This window comes from Hevea brasiliensis, chromosome 1, assembly GCF_030052815.1.
Source record: "Hevea brasiliensis isolate MT/VB/25A 57/8 chromosome 1, ASM3005281v1, whole genome shotgun sequence".
NCBI classification, from domain to species: Eukaryota; Viridiplantae; Streptophyta; class Magnoliopsida; order Malpighiales; family Euphorbiaceae; genus Hevea; species Hevea brasiliensis.
In genome coordinates this window covers 112897156-112921262 of record NC_079493.1, presented here as the reverse complement: position 1 = coordinate 112921262, position 24107 = coordinate 112897156, and the positions used below count along the sequence as shown (strand labels likewise).

Below are 24107 nucleotides of genomic sequence, written 5' to 3'. Positions count from 1 at the left end.
CATGAGTATGGGCTCTGTCCTTGGTGACATTATTCTGCTCTAACTCTAATCCTGATTGTTTACAGGATAGGAACTGTATTTAGTCATCTTGCTACACCTCTGCCAAGCGTGCCTGGTGAAGATGATCCTATATTTGGATTGCTAAGGGTTTTTTGGCCCATTTTAGAGAAACTATTTAGGTCTGAACATATGGAGAGTAGCAATTTATCTACTGCAGCTTGCCGGGCTCTTTCACTAGCAATTCAGTCATCTGGTAATTGGAGAGTCTACTTTTTTGTTTTTCTCAAGCACTTCCATAGTTCCTATTGTCTTATGTCCATGTAGCTTGTATTGCCTTTATCCATAACTGAAGTTTCTTATTTCAGGGCAGCACTTCGTAATGCTATTACCTAATGTACTAGATTGCCTATCAAGTAATTTTCTGTCATTCCAAAGTCATGACTGTTACATTAGAACGGGTAACGTAATCCCCATTTTTATCATCCATTTTTTGGTGGATAAATTTTAACAACCACTTCTGAACTTATCTAGTTGTAACATTACAGTCTCTCAACTTAAAAATATAACATAAAACTCCACCAACTTTTATATTTTGCACAGTAAAATCCCACTAACCTCTAATTATCAGTTTTTCAGTTAGACGCTGACCTGGATAGTTCCAACATGAAGTTTAGTTAGTATTTCTCTTTTCTCTCTCAAGCCATGTGTAAATTGAATCATTCTCCTCCCTTTAGATAGAATAATTTTTCATGTGTAAAGAGAATAATTTTATACTTTGCATAAGAGAGGAGAGAGAAATATTGATAAACCACTATGTGGTGGTTGTTCACATTAGTTTCTAACTGGAAAATCAATGATTGAAAGTCAGAGGGATTTTACTGTGCAAAATTTGAAAGTTTAGCGGGTTTTATATTATATTTTAAAGTTGAAGGACTGCAGTGTTACAATCATATAAGTTTAGGGACAATTATTAAAATTTATCTATTTTTTGGGCAACCTAGTTTACCATATGTTTGCTTATTTATTTATTTATTTATTTTGGGGATGTTGGGGTGATGTGGGTTCATCAGCTTCTGTTGTTATTGAAGAATTCAGTAATAGAGAGGAGTATGGACCCTTGTTTGTCAAAATTTTCGAAAGAATTACACAATCAGCATCAGTAATGGGTCTTAATTCTTCATATATATGTGACCAAGAGCCAGATTTAGTAGAGGCCTATACAACTTTTGCATCCACATTTGTTCGCAGCTCTCGTAAGGTTTAGTATTCATTTTTCATCACTATTAACAATTGTTTTTCTTCTCTTGCTTTTGTTAGAATTGGATAAATAGGTTTTATTGATACTCGAGGGAACAGATTTGACTAACTTGCCCTGAAATCTGACATCTCAGGAAGTGTTAGCTGCATCTGGTTCCCTTCTTGAAGTTTCCTTCCAAAAGGCAGCTATATGCTGTACGGCTATGCATCGTGGAGCAGCACTGGGAGCAATGTCATATTTGTCATGTAAGTCCAAGCAATTGTTCTGTATTCTAAAATGAATTTGTAGGGTGATAAAACTAAATTAGGTATTAATTCGAATTGATGTTTTGTGACTCACAATGGTATTCACGTTGTAGTGGGGTTAATTTGGAAAATTTGGTAAACTTTTTGCTCTTGATAGACAATATTTTAGAAGGAATAAAAATGAGATACTTTTTGTAGTGTGGCAAATATATTTTATTATGTATTGTTTTTCACAACAAATAACATTAAACAACGTAGCCTCTGTTGGTTTTTTTTTTGGAATTTTGGGTTGATATCATTTATATCTAGGTGAGGCATATGAATGTACATTTGTTTGACCCTTCTAGGTTTTTTGGAGGTGAGCCTGGCATCTTTGTTGGAATCTATGAATTCTATTCCTGAAGGATCATATGGTGCCCTAACAATTCAGGTCATATCTCATAGTGGCGAGGGACTAGTATCAAGTGTGGTGTATGCTTTGCTTGGTGTTTCAGCAATGTCACGGGTATACCTTCCTGCACTTATATTTATTTACAATGAGTCATTTCGTTTTTAAACACTCTTTATATCATATTTGATTGTTGGTTAAAGCGCGGTATGATGTTATGTTGGGCCATCACTTCCATATTAGCCAACTTTCTACTTTAGGATATGTGCAATGCAATATTCGAGTACTAGACAAGACAAAGTCAAGGTGTATTTCTAAGAACTGTCAGAAACTATATAATTGGCAGTTTTAATAGCTGGAGTATTTTTAACAAGGATTTGGGACAGGACTGAACTTTCACTCTCGTTTATTTTCCCTATGGGAAATAAATCCAATTTTAGTAATATTTTTCCATAGTTAAGTCTCTGAAAGTTGTGCTCTGTAATATTTTTTTGCTGCCAAAACCTGAAAGCATATGTTTGGCCATTATCCTCTTGCTTATATAATCACCTTTGATTTGATGTTTGTTGGCAACCTTTCCTTCACCAGTTTAATTGCCACAAGTTAATGTATCTTGTAAGCAAAAGATTTATCCATTACCAAAGATTATTTGGACACACGAAGACATGAAGGTGGTTGGGTATGATTCTTACAAATACCATCATAATCACAAAGAGAAGTAGCTGATGATTCTCATTCATATCGTCAAATGTACTGTTGTAAAAATTCAGGTTAATAGGCTCGATATCCTATCTAGCTGTAGTTGGCTACTTGTCTACCTTCCTTTACAAAATAAAAGAGATTGTCTACCTTCCTTTACAAAATAAAAGAGATTAAACATATAAAGAAAATTTAAGGGCTGCTGAACATGGATTCATCCCAATCCATTATAAAACATGGCGGATCTGCTAGTTCTCTATGGCAAATTGGAGGACCCCAATTGTTGATTTTTCCTAGTGTTGTTGGACTGCATCTTAAAGAGTACTGGCAATAATTATTGTTTGGCCTCTTTTGCTGATAGGTTCACAAGTGTGCAACAATCTTGCAACAATTGGCTGCCATTTGTAGTTTTAGCGAGAGAACAACTTTGAAGGCTATTCTATGTTGGGAATCTTTGCGTGGTTGGCTACATGCAGCGGTCTCTCTCTCTCTCTCTCTCTCTCTCTCTCTCTATTACTTATGTGTAGCTGGAAAAAAACAAGATTAGTATCTAAAGCAAAACTCATTATGATCTTCAGCTCTTTTTAAATGCATCATTGTTTAAATGCCTTCAAATCTGCTGTAGGCTGAATTCCTGCATGTTTGTTCATTTGGGATTCATCTTGAATTCATTCTTCACAACATCTAACAATAGCAGTTACACCAGGTGCAGGCTCTTCCAGTAGAGTATCTAAAGCAAGGGGAAGTTGAAACTCTTGTGCCAATTTGGTTGGATGCCCTTGTTGGTGCTGCCTCAGACTATCTCGAGAGTAAGAGTTGCAACGGAGGAAAAAGTAATTACGGGCATATGCAAGGGAAAGGAGGAAGGGTTTTGAAACGACTAGTTCGAGAATTTGCTGATAGTCACCGCAATGTCCCATCCTGAATTTAACATAACTCGCATCAAATGTAATTGATACAGTCCATAGCTTCAAAGAGCTGCTGAGCCTGCTGTTGGTGCTATCACAGCTGTAAATTGTTGGCTTGCTTTCAAGCTTGGAAAATCCAGGGGTCTGTATTTTAAGCAAAAGTCCCCACATCGTAATTACTCCCCTGTAGCCTTCATTTTTGTTCTGTACAGTATTCTACCAATCCCAATTTTTGTCAAACCTCCCAAACACCATTGTAGGAAATACACGTAGCATATATGCTTCTAAGTAGACTGAGAGTATCAATCTCCTATAGCGGCTGCAAGAGATGATATTCAGTATACCTGGAAATTAATCAATACATGTTAGTTCAACCATTACTGAAACTTTTTTTCCTTTGAGTTCTATGGAAAGCTACTCTTTATATATATATATATATATATATATATATATATATATATATATATAATGAAATTGACATTCAATTATTTTTAAAAATTTTTTAGGATTCATGTGATTCATAGCTAGGTTTGAATTTGAAACTTTATTATCAAGTTAAAGTTTATTGCATGTTTTAATATTTTTCCCAATAAATATGCAGAATACGTATTTTTTTAGATGTTTTAAGATAGAGTTCATAAATCGGTCAAATCAAACTAAAGTACATCAGAAGAAACCACTCCATCGCATGAGTCATAGAAACAGTAATCCTAGCTAGGAATGGTAACGAGACGGTTGGAGGCGGTAATTGCTTCTCACGTTCCCGCCCCATAGGAGTTTGTTATTAACCTTATTTTAGTTATGACTATGATTACTTTTATTATTTATTTATTTGCGGATTACGGAAACATAAAAAGAAAATTTTAAGACTTATTCCAATAATTAAATTTTATAAAATTAGAATATTTTAAAATTGTAAAATCTGAGTAATATTCTAGTTTTATTTTTAAAAATTTTTGAAGTGTTCAGTTTGTCTCATCCAAACTAAATTAAAATATTAGATTTTATTACAAAATAAAATTATTTTATTACTGTAAATAAGACAATGAACAAAATTTTCTATTCATTTTAATTATTTTTATAAATTGGCAAAAAATTTATTAATTTAATAACAAATAATTGTTTTAAAAATTTTATATATAAATCAATTAATTATTTTAATAAAATTTATCATATATAATTTATTGATTTGTTAAATTTTTAAAGAAAATATTATATACATTTTTTAATTGAAAATTTTTATTTTTTCTATTAAAATTAATAAATTTTTTCATAATTAATAATTTTAAAAAAATTATCAATTTATAAAAATTAGATGAAATGCACTAAAAAGAATATATAAAAATGTTTATAAAATTAAATATAGAGGTAAGTGCGGAATAAAAAATAAATAAAAAAATCCAGAAAAGACAAGTGAAGGAAGCAGCAAGTAGCAACAGCAATTGGAAACCCTAGAGAAGCTTGTTGACTCCTCTGACTGTCTTGTGAGAGAAGGCAAAGAGAGCTAGAGAAAACTCGAATCTTCAATCCATTCCATTGTCACGATCAATCTTCTTCAGGTATATACTCTTCAATTTCACTTCTTACTGTTCTTGTTTCTTTTTTTTTTTTTTTTGGTGGGTTTTGTGATTGTTTTCCATCTCTTCTTCATTTCTTTGATTCGTTCGTGTCCTTCTTTCAGGTCTTGATTTTTCTCCGTTATGATCTATTTAGCTTGCTTCTTTCAAGAGTTTTCTTTCTTTGTTTTGCTAGTAGAAACTGATCTTTCTAATTTATGTGCTTTGTTAACTTTCTCAGTGAATTCAATTTGATTAGAAGGATCAAAGTACCAGAGGCTGTAAAATTTTATTGGAAAATACTTTCCATGATAAGGGTGTAGTTAGGTAATTTCATTTATGAAAGTCCTGATATATTACAAGATCTCTAGTTAAGCGAGAGTCAGAACTTAGGCTCAATCTAGATTTTGGAGTTGCTAATGTTTAAAAGGATTTCACTTTTTAGACTTGATATATATTTTTTTTTTTGATAAGCTTTTCAGACTTGATGTTGACTGGAAAGAAAACTGAGTTTAGTGTTGATGGGTTGGACTAGGCTTTAGGTTTGATCAGGAAGTTATATTTGGATCAATAAGGTTATGAAAACTGCAGGTAGATAAGTACTAAAAGCAATCTTTGGTGTAGGGTCTTTGTGTTTGAAACAATCTGTGTCTATCACCCAGATATTTATTTTATATAAATATCTGTCTTTCGATTTTTTCATTGGCATGTGCTTTGTTGCATCACCATCATACTTTGTTCTAGACAAAATTGCTCACTTTAGCTGCGTAAGGCCCTGTTCAATGTCTTTTCTACTGTTATATTACTTGTTTTTTCCCCCCTTCACTAATCTTGTTAGGCCTTGAAGTAGTTTTAGTTGAATTTTATAAAATTTTGCATTCTCATGCTCGCCTACACGCTATTATATTACTAATTTTTGTTGTGAATAAAAGCCTCCATAGTCGAATGGATAAGGTGCTGGTCTGTGGAACCTGATATTCTGGATTCGATCCCCAGTGGAGTCATGATGTGAAACTTATTTGACTTTGCTGATTTTTTTTTCCCCTGAAAGTAAATGATCTGCTCACAAAACCATCAAATCAGTCCCCTGTGGCCTACCATTACTTCCAATTCCAACACCCTATGCCATAACTTTTGTGGGTACCCTGGTACCAATTTATGAATATTATGCTTGGAATCAATTAATCAACATACATTTTAAAATCAACAATGGAAAATGGACTGATGGGATTAGGGAAAAGAAAAAAAAACCTCAGTTAGTCAGTTACCATATGTTAGAATTTGAGAAATCTAAGCCTACTTTAATGTGATAGCTGATACCATTAGCCCTTATGAAATATAATTTCAGCAAGTTATAAAATGCTACTAGCTCACCCAGACTAATATGAGGGTTTCTCACGTGTGCTAGAATGAGCGTTTTGAGCAGTCTGCCAGGCAAAGGGATTGGTGTTGCTAATAGTTCCCACTTGATTTATTTCTTTGCCCTGAGTAGTTGAGAGGCTCGGCCCCAATTATGATGCTGATGATCATATTATTGTGACGCCATCTCAATTTAAAATGGTGTTACAAGGTCCTCTAGTTTATTTGCACTGTGCACAAATGATTATAGATGAGGGTTGTGCTTTCCTGGACAATTGTTATTTCTATCATTAGGGGTGCGCTTTATGCCTTGACATCCATGGGAAGGTTTTGCTTACGTCCCTATGATTTGCTATCTTAATTTTTTGAGAGTTTGTCATTGGCCATTGTATTACCTAAAACTGCCATTAATACTAACAGGTTTCTTCTAAATATTAGATTAAATTCTGTTCTCTCTGATTTTCCTTTAGTAGATTTACGTCTGGTCCTCCTGTATTTCTGCTGTCATGTTTTACCTTTATCCTGTCAACTTATGGTGCTTGCTGTTACATCTATTCAGTGCTAGATACCTTACATTTAAAAACTATCTGAAGCAGAATGTTTGCAAGCAATAGCATTGCTAGAAGGTAAGAAGGTTTCAATTGTGCCTTTACCCGGAACAATTAGTTGATTAGACGTTCTAATTTTGTTGCGCATTTTTTTTCTTGTGAAAACTTTTTAAGAACTTGAGGAAAAACTTAACGAACATCCTCAATAAACAAACTGTTTTTACACTGGTAATTTGTTGTATGAATTACATATCATTTACAATGTCAGTACACCTATATGTGGATTGGTAAATGGGAATGCTTAGTTCTTCTTACTAGCTTGCATTTTTAGTTTTTTACCTAAATGCAAGCATGCACATTACATTGTTTGTATGCAAACTTCTCTGTGTAAAAGTTGCTGCTGTGTACTTTTTATTTATTGATTAATTGATTATTTAAAAGAACTCATATCAGTTCCCTTTTCTGTTGGATTGCTTACCTTCCTGAATAGCACAAACCTTTGCAGGGTGTATATCTATCTGGTGGTGTCTGTCTTTTCTGAAAATGGCAGATGGTCATGAATCAGATAAGAATATTGAAATATGGAAAATCAAAAAGTTGATTAAGGCATTGGAGTCAGCGAGGGGTAATGGTACGAGCATGATATCTCTTATAATGCCTCCTCGTGATCAAATATCTCGGGTCACAAAGATGCTGGGTGATGAATTTGGAACTGCTTCAAACATTAAAAGTAGGGTCAACCGTCAGTCTGTCTTGGCTGCCATTACATCTGCTCAACAGAGGCTCAAGCTTTATAACAAGGTTCCTCCCAATGGGCTGGTGCTTTATACAGGAACTGTTGTTACTGAAGATGGGAAGGAAAAGAAGGTGACAATTGATTTTGAGCCTTTCAAGCCTATAAATGCTTCACTTTACCTTTGTGACAACAAGTTCCACACAGAAGCACTTAACGAACTCTTAGAATCTGATGACAAGTTTGGCTTTATTGTCATGGATGGGAATGGCACCCTGTTTGGGACTCTAAGCGGTAACACACGAGAAGTGCTTCATAAATTTACAGTTGATTTACCAAAGAAGCATGGAAGAGGAGGGCAGTCTGCTCTTCGTTTTGCTCGCCTTCGGATGGAAAAGCGGCACAACTATGTTAGAAAAACTGCAGAGCTTGCCACACAGTTTTTCATTAATCCTGCTACCAGTCAGCCAAATGTTGCTGGGCTTATACTGGCAGGTTCAGCAGACTTCAAGACTGAGTTGAGCCAGTCAGATATGTTTGATCCTCGTTTGCAAGCAAAAATATTGAATGTGGTTGATGTTTCTTATGGGGGAGAGAATGGTTTCAACCAAGCTATTGAGCTGTCAGCTGAGATTCTATCAAATGTAAAGTTCATACAGGAAAAACGCTTGATTGGGAAATACTTCGAGGAGATCAGCCAGGATACTGGAAAGTATGTCTTCGGTGTTGATGACACATTGAAGACTCTGGAAATGGGTGCTGTTGAAACCCTTATTGTGTGGGAAAATCTAGATATTAATCGATATGTTCTTAAAAGCAGTGTTACTGGTGAAATAATTATAAAGCACTTGAACAAGGAGCAAGAGGCTGATCAGAGTAACTTCAGGGATGCAGCCAACTCTGCAGAGTTGGAGGTTCAGGAAAAGATGCCTTTACTTGAGTGGTTTGCCAATGAATACAAGCGATTTGGTTGCTCACTTGAATTTGTTACCAACAAATCGCAAGAGGGATCACAGTTTTGCAGAGGGTTTGGTGGAATTGGAGGTATTCTTCGCTACCAGCTTGACATTAGATCTTTTGATGAGTTGTCTGATGATGGTGAAGTTTACGAGGATTCGGACTAGGAGATCATAATGATGTGAAAGCCTACATCAGTGTGATGGATCTTTGTTACTGATATTGCTCAACACTTGATACAAATAATTTTCTTATTTTGCTGCTTTTCATTGGATGTTGGGAATGTTTCAATGATTCCCCTTTTCTTTTATCAACTCCTGCTGTTTTATTTTTCTTCACCCTCTAGCGATTTGGATTTTGTGCAAATATGCCAAACTATAATGGTTTTTCTGTGCGGACTCATACAATAGAACAGAGAAATTGGATTTGCTTGGGGAAATGGAAAGGTTGGTCCAAAATTATTTTTGAATCTTGCCATCTTGGGTATTGAGGACTTTTGGATATTTGATGGGATGGTGAGAATAGTAAATGATTTTCTTATCTCTACCCAATGAAGTTATGAATTCACTGAATATCAGTGTTGCCTTTGATTTGCATGAAAGTTTAATGTAAATGTTGTATCCAAGCATTTTGGAATTCAACTCTTCACAGAATTTCATGTAAGCATATAATTACAAGTCCATGTAATTCTCATTTATTACCGTCTTGCTAGGCTAATATATGATCATACTATCATATTCAACTAAATGCACCACAAGTCTGTCATATTCTATGATACTATGATCTGTGTTGCCATTTAGTTTCAATGACGTAAGCTTTCATCTTGGAGGAACTGGAGGTATTTCCCAAATCAAATTCAATTTTCAGTGCACCATGTGCGGTTTGACTGCCATAAAAATTCAACAAATGTGTAAAATTACAATGAATCATCTGATTCATCAGAATCACTTCTCTCAGGCTCCTCGGCATTAGCTGCTGCCTCTTGAATATCAAGCTTTGCTGCAGGTGCAGGTGAGGTTTTCTTAATTGCAGTACAGGCATTCTGATTGCCATCTTCCTCTTGCTCATTCACTTCAACATGTAACCACACAGTTAAGGATTAACTCTGAGTATTAAATAAACAATTATAACATTCAATCAAACCATAAATATAGAAGAGGTCTAACTCTGAACCACAAGCCTCTTATATTCTGCGTTGCCAATTAGCTTCATGTTAAAGCAATGATGTGAGGTTTCATCATTCAGGAAATGGAGATATTTCGCAAATCAAATTCAATTTCCAGTACATACTGTGCCATAAATCTATTCATGTGTTGATATGCTCAAGATGGTTATCTAGATGAAGTGGCAGGGGAGGATCCTATTCCAACCAAACCTAGTATCAAAGTGCAACTTTCTCATTCTGTTGCCCCATCACTTTTTTCTTCTTTCCAACTGTTATATGCTATTTCACAAAAGAGCACTTTATAATCTTATTGATAGCTAAATTTGGAATACCAGAACCTTTGGGCCACTAGAAAGGTGAGAACAATACAAAAGGATATCAGCATTTTCAACAGTTCCACCAGCCATGATGTTCAGCAGATCTTTCTCAACACGCTGGACAAGCTCAGGCTGTAAATGCAATACCACCATTAGTACAAGTGACGCAAAGAAAAGGAAAAGTGCAATATAGCCACACACATATAACATCTTAACCAGCCATAAAATCCAAGTACTCAAAATGTAGCTTTGATAATTCCTAATTTTGTCAGATGAGTGTAATTTCAAAGCATATGCAGCTTCTAATTTTAAACCATTTTCTTTTTAGTTGCAATATGTAATTTAAAAAAAAAAAAAGAGAAACCCTATTAGCAAGTAAACAAAGTTATATGCTACATTTTGCAGTTTCTATGAAAAAAAAAATAAAACTTTGATTCAATAGTAGGGTTCTGGAAAATAATAAGGCCGCTTTGTACATTTAAGTCTGGCTCCCTACGAAATCGTCGTTTTCGAGCATCCCTCATAGGAGGATTGAGTCCATGTCTGGACTCCACTATCTCTGGAGCAATGTCACCTGCTTCTCTAACCATAATCATCTGTCAACAATAATTGTAATTGTGTTTAGAAATGAAAAGTCATGTCTTTAAAATGTATAAAACTAAAATCTTTTAATGAACACTCTTGCCTGACCAATATCTGCAGTTTTGACTAGTGCACAATCATCATAAGTTTTGTATGACTCCACAACACAAGGAAGCTCCAAGAGAGAAGCAGGGAAATGGTCATTGCCAATGACAAATGTGCTACTTCTGCCATCCTCTGCACAGTAAGATAGTCACATTCAGAACTATAGCAAGATCCATTGCAAATAAGAAAGATGAGCAGCCACACACACACACAAACTTTAGCTAAAATGGAGAACAAGACAGAAGTGTTCAAAAGTAGCAGACAGTTGGCTGTGTCATATTTCCCAATTATTGGGAAAATCAAAACACAAGACCTGTCTGATATGATAGTCGTAGCCACGCAAAAACGTTTCCAATTGTTTGCAAAGATAGCTTTTACCCACCAAACTAAAAATTCAAAGACAACTTTGACAACATATATACAAGAGAGGATTTTCTTTTTAAAACATTTTATCATTAGAAACATTAAACGAAAAATTAATATATTCACCCCATTCACCATTGTTTCCTATTTAGTGTTGGTTAAGAATTTCCCAATTTGTGATTACTAATCTTCTCTATCATGAAAAATTCATATAAGAAAAAGAACACTATCTGTATGCCGGACTTCCAAAAGCACAAAATGAAATAAAATAAAACAAGATAACAACTGTAAAACAGATGAAAGGAAGAAAAATAGAACCATTACTGATTGAATTGAGTGTACACCATTACACTGCAATGCAGAGAAGAAATAATGCAATCAACTTAAATTGTTATGGGTTGAGTAAAGCAGTCATACATATACAAGAACAAAAGCAAAAATCAAGAAAAGATTAATAACCAAATATGATAGTGATGGCAATACTAAAGCATGCAAAAATTCGCAAACAAAATGCAAGGGGAGAAGCATAGATTCACCAGAAAAAGACAAATCCAATGATTGATCTTCGTCAGAAGGAGTATTTTCACTCAAAAGACGATCTAAACGCTCTGCAACAGAAGGCGGGACTCTTAGTATGAACTGCTCCTCCATACTGCAAAATTCACCAAACCAATCTATACAATTATACTCTGAATCATCACAAGTAAAATCCTTCTCCTCAGCAATTCCCAAGCATCAAAATGATGGTTGCAAGAATAAATTCATGGGCATAATACAAATTCTTTCCAAAATCAGAATTAACATCAAATGGCATGCAATTCTAAAATCCCAACACCAATCCAACAGTGATTTGCAAGTGGCTAACAATACCATTAAATCCCATCACAGAATGAGATATAGAGAGAGATTGTACTTGAAGAAAGTGAGTGACGGAGACAATCGGGCATCAACCAGATTGATTGCGAGATCGACACAATTTTTCGTTTATTTGCGAAACTTTGCCCGCGAAGAAAGCTGTTTGAGATTGAGAACCAAGGACCAAGGGGAAACAATTTTAAAAACTACTTTTTTTTTTTAGTATTATTTTAAATATTGTTAAAGAAATAATTTTTATAGAAATTAATTATTTTAAAATTAAAATATATTAAATTAATTTTAATATACCCTAATTATTATATTTAAAAAATATTTATCTTAACGAAAACTTTAAATTTTAAGTTTTAAAGTTAAATTTGAAAATAAAGAAAAAAATCATTTTTTAATCTTGATTTGGATAATTTTAACCAAAAAGTTAGTAATACTTATTTTTTTTCTTTCACATTAGAAAGGAATTTTTTTTAAGAGTGAATGGAAAATTTTATTTTTTTTAAAAAGTTATATTTTTTAATGAGACGAATTATTTTTTATAATAAAACATTCTGGTGTAAACAAGAAGTTCTCCAAATAAAAATCGATGCAAATATATGCTAAATTGTTAGGTTGAATAAAAAAAAAAAAAAAAAAAATATATATATATATATATATATATATATAAAGAAAAAAGCTGCACCCACCAACAAATTTTATAACATTCTCACTTTAGTTAATCCGTATGTTTTACTGTTTCGGTGACCAATGTCAGTCCAGGCAGCTAGAATATTTGGAATCATAATTAGACTAGAATTAGGAGTTATAAATAAACTAAATAATGATAAGAAAAATTAAGAAAAATTTTTAGTAATGAAATGTACTAAGGTTAAATGAGCCGTAGCCCAGTGATGAGTGACCATAACGGGAAGTGACGGTGAAGGTCGTTAGTAACCCTAAACCCTGGGAAAACTCCATGAAATAATTTTTTTGGGATTTCAGGGAATGATTTTCGGGGTCTCAATGATAATAAAATGCTAAGAAAATACAAAGAAAATTTAATCAATCGGTACACACAATTTTAGCTTATTAAGCCAAACGGAGAGCATTTTGGTCATTTCGTATTCAGATATTATTTTTTACCAACTTGTCTAATTAAGTAAATAAATTATATGATATCAAATATGAATAAACATTGCTAAAAATGAAATTTAAAAGTGAGTAGTAAAGAAAAGAAAAGAATAAAGGCAAATTGATTTATGAAGTAAGCATGAGGTCATTAAAAAAACCTTGGCCAATCAAAATGCAATAAAATCATTATAATACATCAAAAAGGAAAAGAAAAAGTCAAAGTTGGAAAGAAAGCCATCAGCCATCCTCATCTCTTTCCTTGGCCAAAACTTATGCCACTCTCTCTCTCCTCCATTTTCATGGTTATCAAGCTTCATTTCCTTAGTCTTCTTTCAACAAAACCCTAAGTTGTCAACACAAAACCTTAATATTTCATTTTAGTGAAGCTTTTGGGAGCAAAAAGAAGTAACAAAGAAGAGCTTTTACAAGCTTGGAATTGACTCCATCAAAGGTTAGTGACCAAACTTTTTCTTTCTCTTTAAATTAATGTTGAGGGAGTGGAATTAAGTGGAAATTTACAAGTAAATTGAATAAAAATTATGTGTATACCTCCCCCAAAATTTCGGCAGCCTTAGACTTGGTAGGGTTTTGAAGATTTCTTTGAATTACAATGGTATCATAGCTGCCTCAACACTAACCTCATGATTAGGATAATGAAAATGTAAGTTAATGTATAAATTGAAATGGTAGAGTTAGGGTTTGGGCACTAATTTGATATTTTGTTCATGAGGTGGTGAAAGAAAGTTCTAATGGTCAATTAGTAACTATTTAGCTATGTGTGATTAAGAGATGAAGTGATTTGTTCCATGGGAATTAAAGTTAGGTATGCTGCCCTTGGTGACCTGCAGGACTAGGTGTGAGTTCAGCAGATTTGGGTAGCTATAACTGGAGTTGTGTGGGTTCAATTGGTGCAGGGCCAACTGGACATGAAACTAGACACATAATGGCACAACTTTGATGAAGAAACCCTGTCCAGAAAATCAAACCAAGTTGACTTAAAAACTACCCTAATCCGGGTGACCAACATACTGTCCCTGGAAAATGACCAAATGAATAATGTTTGTTCAAATGGTCATAACTCCGTGTAAAAAAGTCTAATTGACCTGAAATTTATATCAATGAAAAACTTAGACAACTTAGAACAACTTTCGTGAAGAACACCAAACCAAATTCTGACCATAACCTATCTGAATTGCTAACCAAATTCAGGGTATCAAAATTGCCAGAACCATTTCTGTCCAGAAATTCTGGGTAGATGTTAATCCGGCCAGTCCTAAAGAAAGTAGCATAACTTGAGATAGAAAACTCCAAATTGGGCGATTCAAAATGTGAAATATAACTAGACACAATAAGGAACAACTTTGATGAAGAACATTTGGCCAAATTCTTACTATAGAATGACCTAATGGAACAGTGAACTCTAACACTCAAAACTGAAATTTCTGATTTATTCTCCATTTGTTTTAAGTATTGTTTGGCAACTAATGCCAACATTTTATAAACCAAAATGTGGTATCTTAATGAACTTAGGTTCAACAAATCTATTATAAATTAAAAAGTAACCTTTGAGTGAAAATAGTCAAGTGAATAGTGACATCTATATTACAAAAAGAAATAATTGAATCATTAACTGTGTAAAATGCCATAGTATGCCTAGAATGATTAGTTTGGATAGGTTGACATGTCAATAGGGTTCTGTTAGCAGTACTACATATGGCTTCATGCTATTCTGTATTTTATGGCCTTACGTGCCATTCTATGATATAATAACCTTTGGCTATTTTGATTGAGTTTACTATACTTGGATTTTATCCCTAAAAATTATTACAGCTTATTAGCTGTTCTAATGCATACCGGGAGACACAATATGACCGATGATGTGATGGCTCGAGGTACTTGGTACCCAATGCCAGTTTATCCGTTTATCCAGTCCAGTCGACTAGTATAGGTTACTCGGGTAATCAAAATAAATCTTACTAAATTTTAATCAAATAATACTATAATAATTACCAGGAACTTAGTCTACAAAAATGTCAGCATACACTCTGCACATCCATTTTATGTTAGCTATTTTATTTCATATTGGCACCACTAAACAGAATTGCTTAGCGCGTCGGTTTGCCACGCACAGGTACTGGAGACATAGCTGGGGAGTCTAGCAGACCTCAGACCGGATGATTAGTCATATTTGCGCAAAGTCCAGAGTCACCTCATATCTGCAGTGCACTTGGTAGGATATTAGGATTTTGGATTGTATTTTGTACTTTGCATTTTGTACTAGTTCTTGATTGTAATTACAAACTCATGAAATCATATGATAATGTAAATATATGAAATTTCATGTTACTTTAATTATCAGTATATTTTGTTGAAAATTAAAATGTTGGGGAGTTATTCATGAAAATGATTTCGAATTGTGATGTGAACAAAAAAATTTTGAAATTATGTTGAGATTTGGAGATTGAGTTGATATGTATGTTTATTGGAGTTCTGGATCTGAAAACCATATTGTAAGTATTTTTTTTAACAGTTTCAGAAGAACTGTTTTTCCAATTTACAACCGGCACTCTGCCGGATTTTCTATAAAAATTTACGAAAAATTCAGATTAATCAAATTTGTAAATAAATGATATAATTGGTAAAATTTTGCACTTAGTGAATAATAAATAAATTAAGAAGGGTAAATTGTTATGGAATAAGATATGGTGCTCCAGCACACTGTGTAGCATATTTTGCTCGGCTACACTGTAGACGGGTAAAGGGTGTCACAAATTTTCCTTTCAAATATTAATGAGAATACTATTAAAATCATGTTTAATTATAAAAATAGACAGTTATGCAAACTTTAGATTTAATTGTAAAAATTAATCCTTAAATTATATATTAAATAAGGTTCTTTAAGAAAATTGACTATTCATATCCAATTTAGCAATATGAAAATAAAATTTTCATAGCAACATTTCTTGTTTTTGTCGTATCGTAATGGAAACCATCTTGATTACATTTTATTTGATTGGTATTCTTAGAGAGTAGGATTTTAGTTTTGAATTTTTCTATTTAATTTTATAATGAGAGCTTGGAAAGAGATGAGAATCGTTCTAAGATGAAATCAAGGATGCTTGCATAGAAAGATTATGGAGAACTTGCCAACTGGCAAATTTAGGCCATATTCTATTCAATTTATTAGTTTGAACCTATTGTCAGACATTTTTTATTTATATTTTTTATTATGAGTCTACTATAAATTCCACAAATTACACATTATATTACTTAAAAGCTCATAGATTATTCCAAAAAAAGTCAAAATTAGACAAATAAATTGGTTCAGTTTTTGTTTTTTAATACAAATAACGGAATCAAATTGAAAATGAAACTTTTTAAAAAAAATCTAATCAAACTAATGAAAAACCTGAATTAAAATGATTTGATTCGATTTTTCAGTTATAACTGATTTTTCTCACCCCTCAGCGGTCAGCAAGGGCTATAAGCTGCTCAACCACACTTGGATCTGCTAGGGTGCTCGTGTCCCCAAGCTCATCTAGTTGCCTGGAAGCAATCTTTCTCAGAATCCTTCTCATTATCTTTCCACTCCTTGTCTTTGGAAGACCAGGAGCCCAGTGGATTTTGTCTGGTGCTGCAAATGCTCCTATCTGAAATGTGGAACAATCATGTTTCAGAGAATGCAACTGATACGCACATGTATTTAGATCCAACTCTCCTGTTGCCAGGACTTCCCTGATAGAGAGAAACAAAGGGGGAGAGTTGTGGGGTTGGGTAGATAGGGACGACTGAGAAGGGAGTAAGTGGGGTAGGTTGTAAGGTTTACAATTAATTATCGGATATACTGATTGCAAGATCACGCATAATGCATTCAGATAACATGTCCTCATACTAGAGAAAATGAAGGATTGAATATAGACCTGATTTCGCACTGTAAGAATGAGACTTTTCCTGACTTCTTCACTGTAAGGAACACCCTCCACAAGAGTGACAAACGCATAAATGCCCTGTCCTTTAACCTAACAGCAAGAAAATGTCCAAGTCAGAGCCAACAAAGAGGCAGGAAGCATTAGCAATTATTGTCAATGCTTCTAGTCGTAAAGTGCAGAGTTATTACTCTCTCTCTCTCTCTCTCTCTCTCACACACACACGCGCGCGCACACACAAAGCTTCCTCATGCTCAATGCCAACTACTGCAGCTTATGCACACTGGGGATGAGAAACAAGAGCAGATTCCACTTCTGCGGCGCCAATACGATCTTTCTCTCTCTCACACACACACACACGCGTACGCACACACACACACACACACAATGCTACCTCATGCTCAATGCCAACTACTGCAGCTTCTGCACACTGAGGATGAGAAACAAGAGCAGATTCCACTTCTGCTGTGCCAATACGATGACCACTGCACAAAGAAGGAATAAGAAAATAAAATTTAGAAATGTAACAAAGCCATCAACTAATAACCCCCACCGAAAAAATTTGGCATCCAATGACAAGGATTTTAAAGCTTTAATTTATTGCCTCCTATCTTTACAAAAACACTAAATTATTGATCAAGGATTTTCACCTGAAACTGTGAAACATATATAGACTGGGCATTTTTCACAAAATTTTCATTTATCACAAAGCCTATTATTATTATTATTATTATTATCCTTAACTTTGGCTTTCTATTGTCTAGCCATCATAACTATTTACTAACAGATGTCTCAAGTTGTAAAAAAATGAATTGATAGGTAATACTCATCACTCATATTGAATAGACAACTGAAGGATTAACATCCAAAAATGTGAATCACATACAATTGCCAAGTTTGTAACTTGAAGAAAAGTTACAAGTTCAATGAAGCTGTTGACAACCAACCCACCAAAAAAAGTGACACTCAGCATAATGATTTCATCTTTTGCTGTTTTTCTTTGCCATGCAAACCTATTGACTGTAAAATCAAGAATACTTTATTACATATATCTTCCTTTCTCCAAACATATAAAATACATCAAATTTTATGTTTTTGGCAAGCATTATGTTATACTCATGACATTTCATCATAATAATGCATGAATTAACTGATAACAAAAAGTGTACTTCAATTGCAACACTATGTGTCAGATTTTATCATGACTCATGAAAACCTCACGAAAAGGAAAAAGGAAAACTGCACATTTGTAACAAGCATTGCAAATTTTGACTAGAGCGAGAGAGGAACAAAGGTTAGCAACTGGGATTCTTTAGTGCAGTGTATCTAACCCAATATTTTACAATTTGTCCACATAGAACAGAAACAGCATCACATACCTAACGTTGATGACATCATCAACTCTTCCAGTAAGCCAGTAATATCCATCTTTGTCCCTGAAACATAGACGTCAACCATCAGTCCTTTGGCTGACCAGGTGTCCTGGCCAAACCAAGGGAACAAAGTTTCCAGAGTCTAGACAAGAGATAGCTTCAAGACCTATTGTAACATACAAAAGGTAGACACAGAAAAAGACTGTTATCATAATTATAGTAATAACATGCCTTCTACAGCCATCACCGCTAAAATAATAACCAGGAAATGGCTTGAAGTATGTGGTTTCATATCTTTCATGATCACCATAAAGAGTTCGGAATGCCCCAGGCCATGAGCTTTTCACACACAGATATCCACTGCATTCTCCTTCAATCTCAGCACCCTTTTCATCCACTATGACAGGCTGCACTTGCACCAGAAGAGGAATGATGAAGCATAAGTAGTGAACATAAAGAGAAGACAGCGGGGAAAAAACATAAAATTAGAAAATCTTTATTTCATTGAAAACCTGAACACCAAAGAAAGGGAAAGTTGCAGAACCAGGCTTCTGTGGCCAGGCACCCGGCAGCGGAGTAATCTGACACATTGCAGCAGAAAATTATAATTAAGATATTTGCTATGGAGAAAGTGAACAAAACATATACATATAGGAAATGTAAAGACAAATATAAGTCCCATGAAGCTACCTGTTTCAAGTGGCCAATGACAAAATAAAACTACGGTAGAAAAGTGATTTTAGTGAATGAACAGCAAGTATTAAGAAATTAAATCATAATACCATAAAGCCACCAGTTTCAGTTTGCCACCAAGTGTCAGATATAGGGCACCTTGAATCTCCAACTACATTGAAAAACCACCTGTGAGAAACAGAATGTGTTAAAATTCTGTCTAGTGTAAATATGAGGTTTCTGGATCAGGCAAAAAAAAAAAAAAAGGTAGAGCTCAAAACCTCCAAGCGCTTGGATTAATGGGCTCGCCTACACTTCCAAGGACTCGCAAGGATTTACGTGAATAGCGAATAACATACTGCATTAACAGAAATAGCTGATATCAATATCCATTCATGAGCAAAAGTGCCTATATGAATGTATGCACATGTAAGTATATGTGAGAAAAAAAATGATAATATGGATATACAAGTATCATAGCCCCTAAATAGGAAACTAGGAACCATAAATAACATAAATAAAAGTAAACTTAAACAACATATCGCTAAAAGATATAAGCAGAACTCTTTCATAATATAATAAGTATAAAAAGTAGAATTCTTTCACAATCATGTCCAAATTTACTTCAAATCTTCACTACACTACGCTAATGAAGTTGCAAGGATAAATAAAGGCCAATAAGCTTATGGATCCAAGCCACAAAATACGGAAAGACTTCAGCTTAAGAGAAACTATGAGCCTAGATCATGAAAATTTGCAAATAAGAAATGTGAAATCAACTCCACATAGCTTGGCAAAGGCACTGTTAATTTCAGCCTTATTATGATTAGGAATAAGTTAATATAGTTGTTTCAAACTACAGATTTTTCATGTAACAAAAGAGAAATATCTTGCCTCATCACCAGCACGCATGAGAGACCGCACCAATGTGGGGGCAGTATAAAATATTGTCACTTTAAATTTGTCAACAATATCCCAACAGCGTCCAGAATCAGGATAATTGGGAGCCTGCAGGCAAAACGCTAATAAATGGAGACACTTACTGATACAAGTAAGTTGAATAATACAAGTTGAACTGGAGGCAACTCGGATCAAATTAAAACCTATGATGGATATTCTCTACTTGAAACATTGTTGCTAGTAGAAAGCACAACTACTACAGTTAGTCAGGCCTCTACATTATTGCATATCTTAATAAGCTTTTGTGAGTGTCATATCATGATTAACTCAATTTTGCTCAGAATAATAGTCTTTATCATCTCGCTTTACACTCCTGACAATTCCGCTTTTTCTTGGCTTCTAACTTTTTTTGCTTCATAGAATAAAGTAATCTAAACTGTCAAAGAACTTCAGAAATTATTTTAGATGACAAATAAACTTTAATGCGCATGTGACGTTTGCGTTTGCCGAAATATGATTTATCCTGGCTTGTAAGTTTTTCTCCGTGAAGGATTTTGAAGTTCCAGAACTTAAAAAAAAAAAAGAAGAAAAAGAAAAAAAAGATTTAAAAGAAATATACGCCTGGTTTTTGGGACATTACATCAGTTTTAAAACCTAAAATGTGAATAGACAAAGAAGTTTACAAGTTCCCAAAAAAGAAAAAATGGTACCCCTTCAAAAATCACAACAGTTGCTCCATTGAGCATGGGTCCATAAGTCACATAGCTATGCCCAGTGATCCAACCACAGTCAGCTGTGCACCTGATATACCACAAATTTCTCAATAAATTTCAAGATACTGCTCAACTGCTTTGATTTGAAAATTTTGAGAAACATAAACAATAACAAGAAGTTGGAGTTTCTTCAATACCAGTAGATATCAGATGGCTTGTAATCAAATGCATACTTGAATGTTGTGGCAGTGTAAACCATATATCCTCCGGTTGTATGGAGAACACCCTTTCAGCAAAAATTTAATAATAATAATAATAATAATAATAATAATAATAATAATAATAATAAGAGGGAAAAAGAAATAAAAATAAGTAAAAGAAGAGAAAAAAAAAAAGAATTAAGATTGAAATCCAGTAAAGAGAAAAGGAAATTCAAATTTCAATTGAGCTAAGGATTGTAGGCACCTTTGGCTTCCCTGTGCTCCCACTTGTATACAGCAGAAAAAGTGGATCTTCAGCATCCACCCACTCTACTGCACAAGTAGTTGGATACTTAGGGACAACATCCTGAAAGATGTTAATCATTCATAAAAAATCAAAATATAAAAATATTAGCTATGCGATAATTATCAACAGTATAAGCTGCCTTTCTAGCAATATTATCCATTAAGATTCATAGCCATGTACCTTATAGTAAATGATTGACATGTCATTTGAAAATTTCTCTGTTTTGTGGAAATAATATGAAGATACTAAAGAAAGGTACTTGAAGACAAGAAGATAATTGTATTTGCCAATTACCCAATAAGAAAAAACTTTTCTTTCCTTATGCTATATGTCAAATGAGCTGTTATGTTACATCCTTACCTGCCACCATACATCTCTTCCCTCCTGCCATTTAGTGCTTTCCCTCTTCATAGCAGATTCGTTTTCATAAGTTAAACATATATCTGGTCAAAATAAAAAGGAACCACATGGAAAGGTGAAGGAGATGATCATGCTTAAACCACAGTCCACAGTGCAGTTATTTAATTCCCATACCAATTGAGATGCCATTTTTAGTAGACTCAACAAAAGCAACATCAACTATGTCTTTGAGGGGAATAACTTTAGAACCTCTTTTGACAGCATTACAAGTAATAACAACTTTTGGTTTACAGTCCACAATTCTTTGAGCAAGAGATTCAGCAGAAAATCCTGCAAACACAACCTGATGTAATGAAAAGGGTAAGAGGCATTTGCTAAGCAACAGATGGAAAGAAGATCAGGAGTTTATAGTTGTGCTTAAATACCGAGTGCACAGCACCAATGCGGGCACAAGCAAGCATTGCAATAGGGAGTTCCATGATCATGGGTAAATAAATCACAACGGCATCACCCTTCTTAACACCTTTATCTTTCAAATAATTGGCTAGCTACAGAAAAAGATAATACCTTTAAAAATCCCCAGCCAAGCACTTAATCATTGATAATTTTTTTCTCCCTGTAAGAATAAAATAAAGAGCACAAAAAACAAACCTGGCAAACTCTTTGAAGAAGCTGAGAGTAAGTTAAAGAGTCTTGGGAACCAGGCTCATTGGGTTCCCAGTAAATGGCAATCTTATCAGCATTTCCGGATTCAACATTTCTATCCAAACAATTGTAACAAATGTTGGTGATACCGCCCTTGAACCACTGCTTATTTACAGTATTACTGTCACTACTAGTATCATTAATTACAATTTTGAAAATGCAGCTTTTTATGACAATATGAAAGAAGACGACAAACGAAAGCAAAAGAATGACCTCAATCTTAATGTTTCCCACGCGGACATCGAAATTCTCCGAGAAAACAGATTGGCCCCATTTCTGTTTCCAGCAGAACTGTGAAGCAATATCGGACCAAAATCCGGCAGGATCTTCAACGGACCTTTTATACATCTCCAAGTACTGATCTCACCAGAAAAAGAAAAAGGAAATTAAGATTTGCCTTCCCAGTAAATTCTAAGCAGAAAAGGCTGTTACCTTCTTGGGAGAGGGAACGAGAGCCTGACGAGAGAAGTCATCGTTGGGGAAGACAAGCTCATCATCTTCAGAAGCCAAAGCTTCGCCTAAAACAACAGCATTAAGACCAGTAACTTTCCCGGCAAGGGACCGCAGAGTAGACATTGACTCGACATGCCTAAAGTGACATGTGGTGGTCTTGAGATTCTGAAAAGTCATCCCGATCCCAAAAGTAAGCCTGCGGCGACAGTGCGGACGGCAACAGAAACGAGAGTAGGAGGCGGAGGCGGAAGCCCTCGCGACGGTGAGAGCACGTTTGACGAATGAAGCGTCAAATATCACGGCGGCAGCATCATGAGCTGCTCCGACTCCTTTTCCAACGTAAACGCTGCTTGATGAGACGGGTTGCCTTGGAGACGCCATTTTTTTTAATCCTTTTTAATTTCTGTTAGTTTGTTGAGATTCACCTTAATTAGTTACTTATAGTATATGTCTACAGCTTACGACACGTCGTCATTCATGGAGATAAATTCTAATTTAGAATTTTAATTATCATTAAGATAATACAAGCAGATAAGAAGGTTCCAAAAGAAGAGTAGATAAGAGGATTACCTGGGGAGAGTGAACTCGCTGCCTTCATAACCACTCCTCTTCAAAGGTTTGAAATTCAAGGGATGCAAGATGTGGAAGTTAGCAAGACAAAAATGCAATTCAATATCACTAACTAATTTTATTGACCCAGTAGATTTGGATTAGAATTCAGCAAATCCAATCCATTAGAGAAAATGAGGTTTGAGAGAGAGAGAGAGAGAGAGAGAGAGAGACAGAGATGGTGGTGGGAGGGAATACTGAAAGGAGAGCAAATGATGGAAGAGTTTGTTGGGGATGACGATGATGATGATGATGATCCCCAATTCAGTAGAAGCAGCTGGCTATGTATGGTGATGAGTTTCTGTTCTTGACCTACTCATTTTTTGTCCTGGTGCTATTTTGCCTCTAATGCCTGCAGATCTTACTACGACTTGGCAAACTGTGTGTTTCTTGATTAATTGCCACTGCCATTTGATTGTATTCTTGATATAGTGAATGGGTGCCTTCTTGTTCTTGTGGCGTAGCAGGGGGCACCTTGTTATGGTTTTGTTTGATTTTTTGGAATAGCAGAGGGGATGGAGAATGAACACCTTTAATTTTCTTCTTTTTCAACATTCACAAATGAATCTAACAAAACGTGCAAGGTACTCAAAAACAAAATGCAATTTCCAGTTCTATCTACATATAATTAAGGCTTTTTTTTCCCAAGAGATAAATGCAATATACATCATATTCAAGCTAAAATTGGCCTAAAGCTAAAATGCCAATGCATCTCTTGGTTTTACCACT

The 24107-nt window shown here is 34.6% G+C and overlaps 4 protein-coding genes across 9 annotated transcripts in view; 2 read left to right on the top strand and 2 right to left on the bottom strand.

Annotated features, from left to right (window-relative positions):
* The window catches only part of LOC110636813 (transportin MOS14), a 31755-nt gene extending 27880 nt beyond the window's left edge, over positions 1 to 3875 (top strand). For 2 of the 4 annotated variants that reach the window (XM_058147773.1, XM_058147768.1), the window contains exons 18-24: positions 66 to 253; positions 366 to 458; positions 1071 to 1258; positions 1392 to 1503; positions 1851 to 2008; positions 2952 to 3068; positions 3297 to 3875. In XM_058147773.1, coding sequence (XP_058003756.1) covers positions 66 to 253; positions 366 to 458; positions 1071 to 1258; positions 1392 to 1503; positions 1851 to 2008; positions 2952 to 3068; positions 3297 to 3515 — 1075 coding nt within the window. In that variant the 3' untranslated portion in view covers positions 3516 to 3875. Of the gene's footprint in view, positions 1 to 65; positions 254 to 365; positions 459 to 1070; positions 1259 to 1391; positions 1504 to 1850; positions 2009 to 2951; positions 3069 to 3296 lie in introns of those variants that run through there. The other 2 variants (XM_058147770.1, XR_009149009.1) reach the window with 2 other exon arrangements.
* A 1005-nt stretch (positions 3876 to 4880) lies between these two features.
* Positions 4881 to 9120, top strand: LOC110639814 (eukaryotic peptide chain release factor subunit 1-3). Of its 3 annotated transcripts, none has more exons than XM_058147752.1 (2): positions 4881 to 5057; positions 7467 to 9120. In XM_058147752.1, the coding sequence occupies exon 2, from the start codon at positions 7505 to 7507 to the stop codon at positions 8816 to 8818; it is 1314 nt and encodes a 437-aa protein (XP_058003735.1). In that variant the 5' UTR covers positions 4881 to 5057; positions 7467 to 7504; the 3' UTR covers positions 8819 to 9120. The 3 variants fall into 3 exon arrangements, with proteins under 3 accessions (XP_058003735.1, XP_058003737.1, XP_058003741.1); XM_058147754.1 differs by having other exon boundaries at positions 7452 to 9120; XM_058147758.1 differs by lacking the exon at positions 4881 to 5057 and adding an exon at positions 5161 to 5179.
* A 199-nt stretch (positions 9121 to 9319) lies between these two features.
* LOC110639813 (transcription initiation factor TFIID subunit 7) lies at positions 9320 to 12266 on the bottom strand. The gene is made up of 6 exons (XM_021790899.2): positions 12097 to 12266; positions 11720 to 11835; positions 10819 to 10952; positions 10610 to 10729; positions 10196 to 10265; positions 9320 to 9731 (listed from the first exon to the last, which is right to left on the bottom strand). The coding sequence occupies exons 2-6, from the start codon at positions 11832 to 11834 to the stop codon at positions 9568 to 9570; spliced, it is 603 nt and encodes a 200-aa protein (XP_021646591.2). The 5' UTR covers position 11835; positions 12097 to 12266; the 3' UTR covers positions 9320 to 9567.
* Positions 12267 to 16405: 4139 nt separating this feature from the next.
* LOC110639839 (acetyl-coenzyme A synthetase, chloroplastic/glyoxysomal) lies at positions 16406 to 23935 on the bottom strand. Its single transcript, XM_021790934.2, has 19 exons — positions 23340 to 23935; positions 22749 to 23172; positions 22530 to 22673; positions 22263 to 22418; positions 22037 to 22159; positions 21786 to 21954; positions 21612 to 21694; positions 21210 to 21311; positions 20942 to 21030; positions 20742 to 20832; positions 20026 to 20139; positions 19413 to 19489; positions 19242 to 19320; positions 18972 to 19040; positions 18691 to 18866; positions 18466 to 18522; positions 17481 to 17571; positions 17081 to 17179; positions 16406 to 16810 (listed from the first exon to the last, which is right to left on the bottom strand). The coding sequence occupies exons 2-19, from the start codon at positions 23148 to 23150 to the stop codon at positions 16625 to 16627; spliced, it is 2307 nt and encodes a 768-aa protein (XP_021646626.2). The 5' UTR covers positions 23151 to 23172; positions 23340 to 23935; the 3' UTR covers positions 16406 to 16624.
* Between the last annotated feature and the right edge of the window lie 172 nt (positions 23936 to 24107).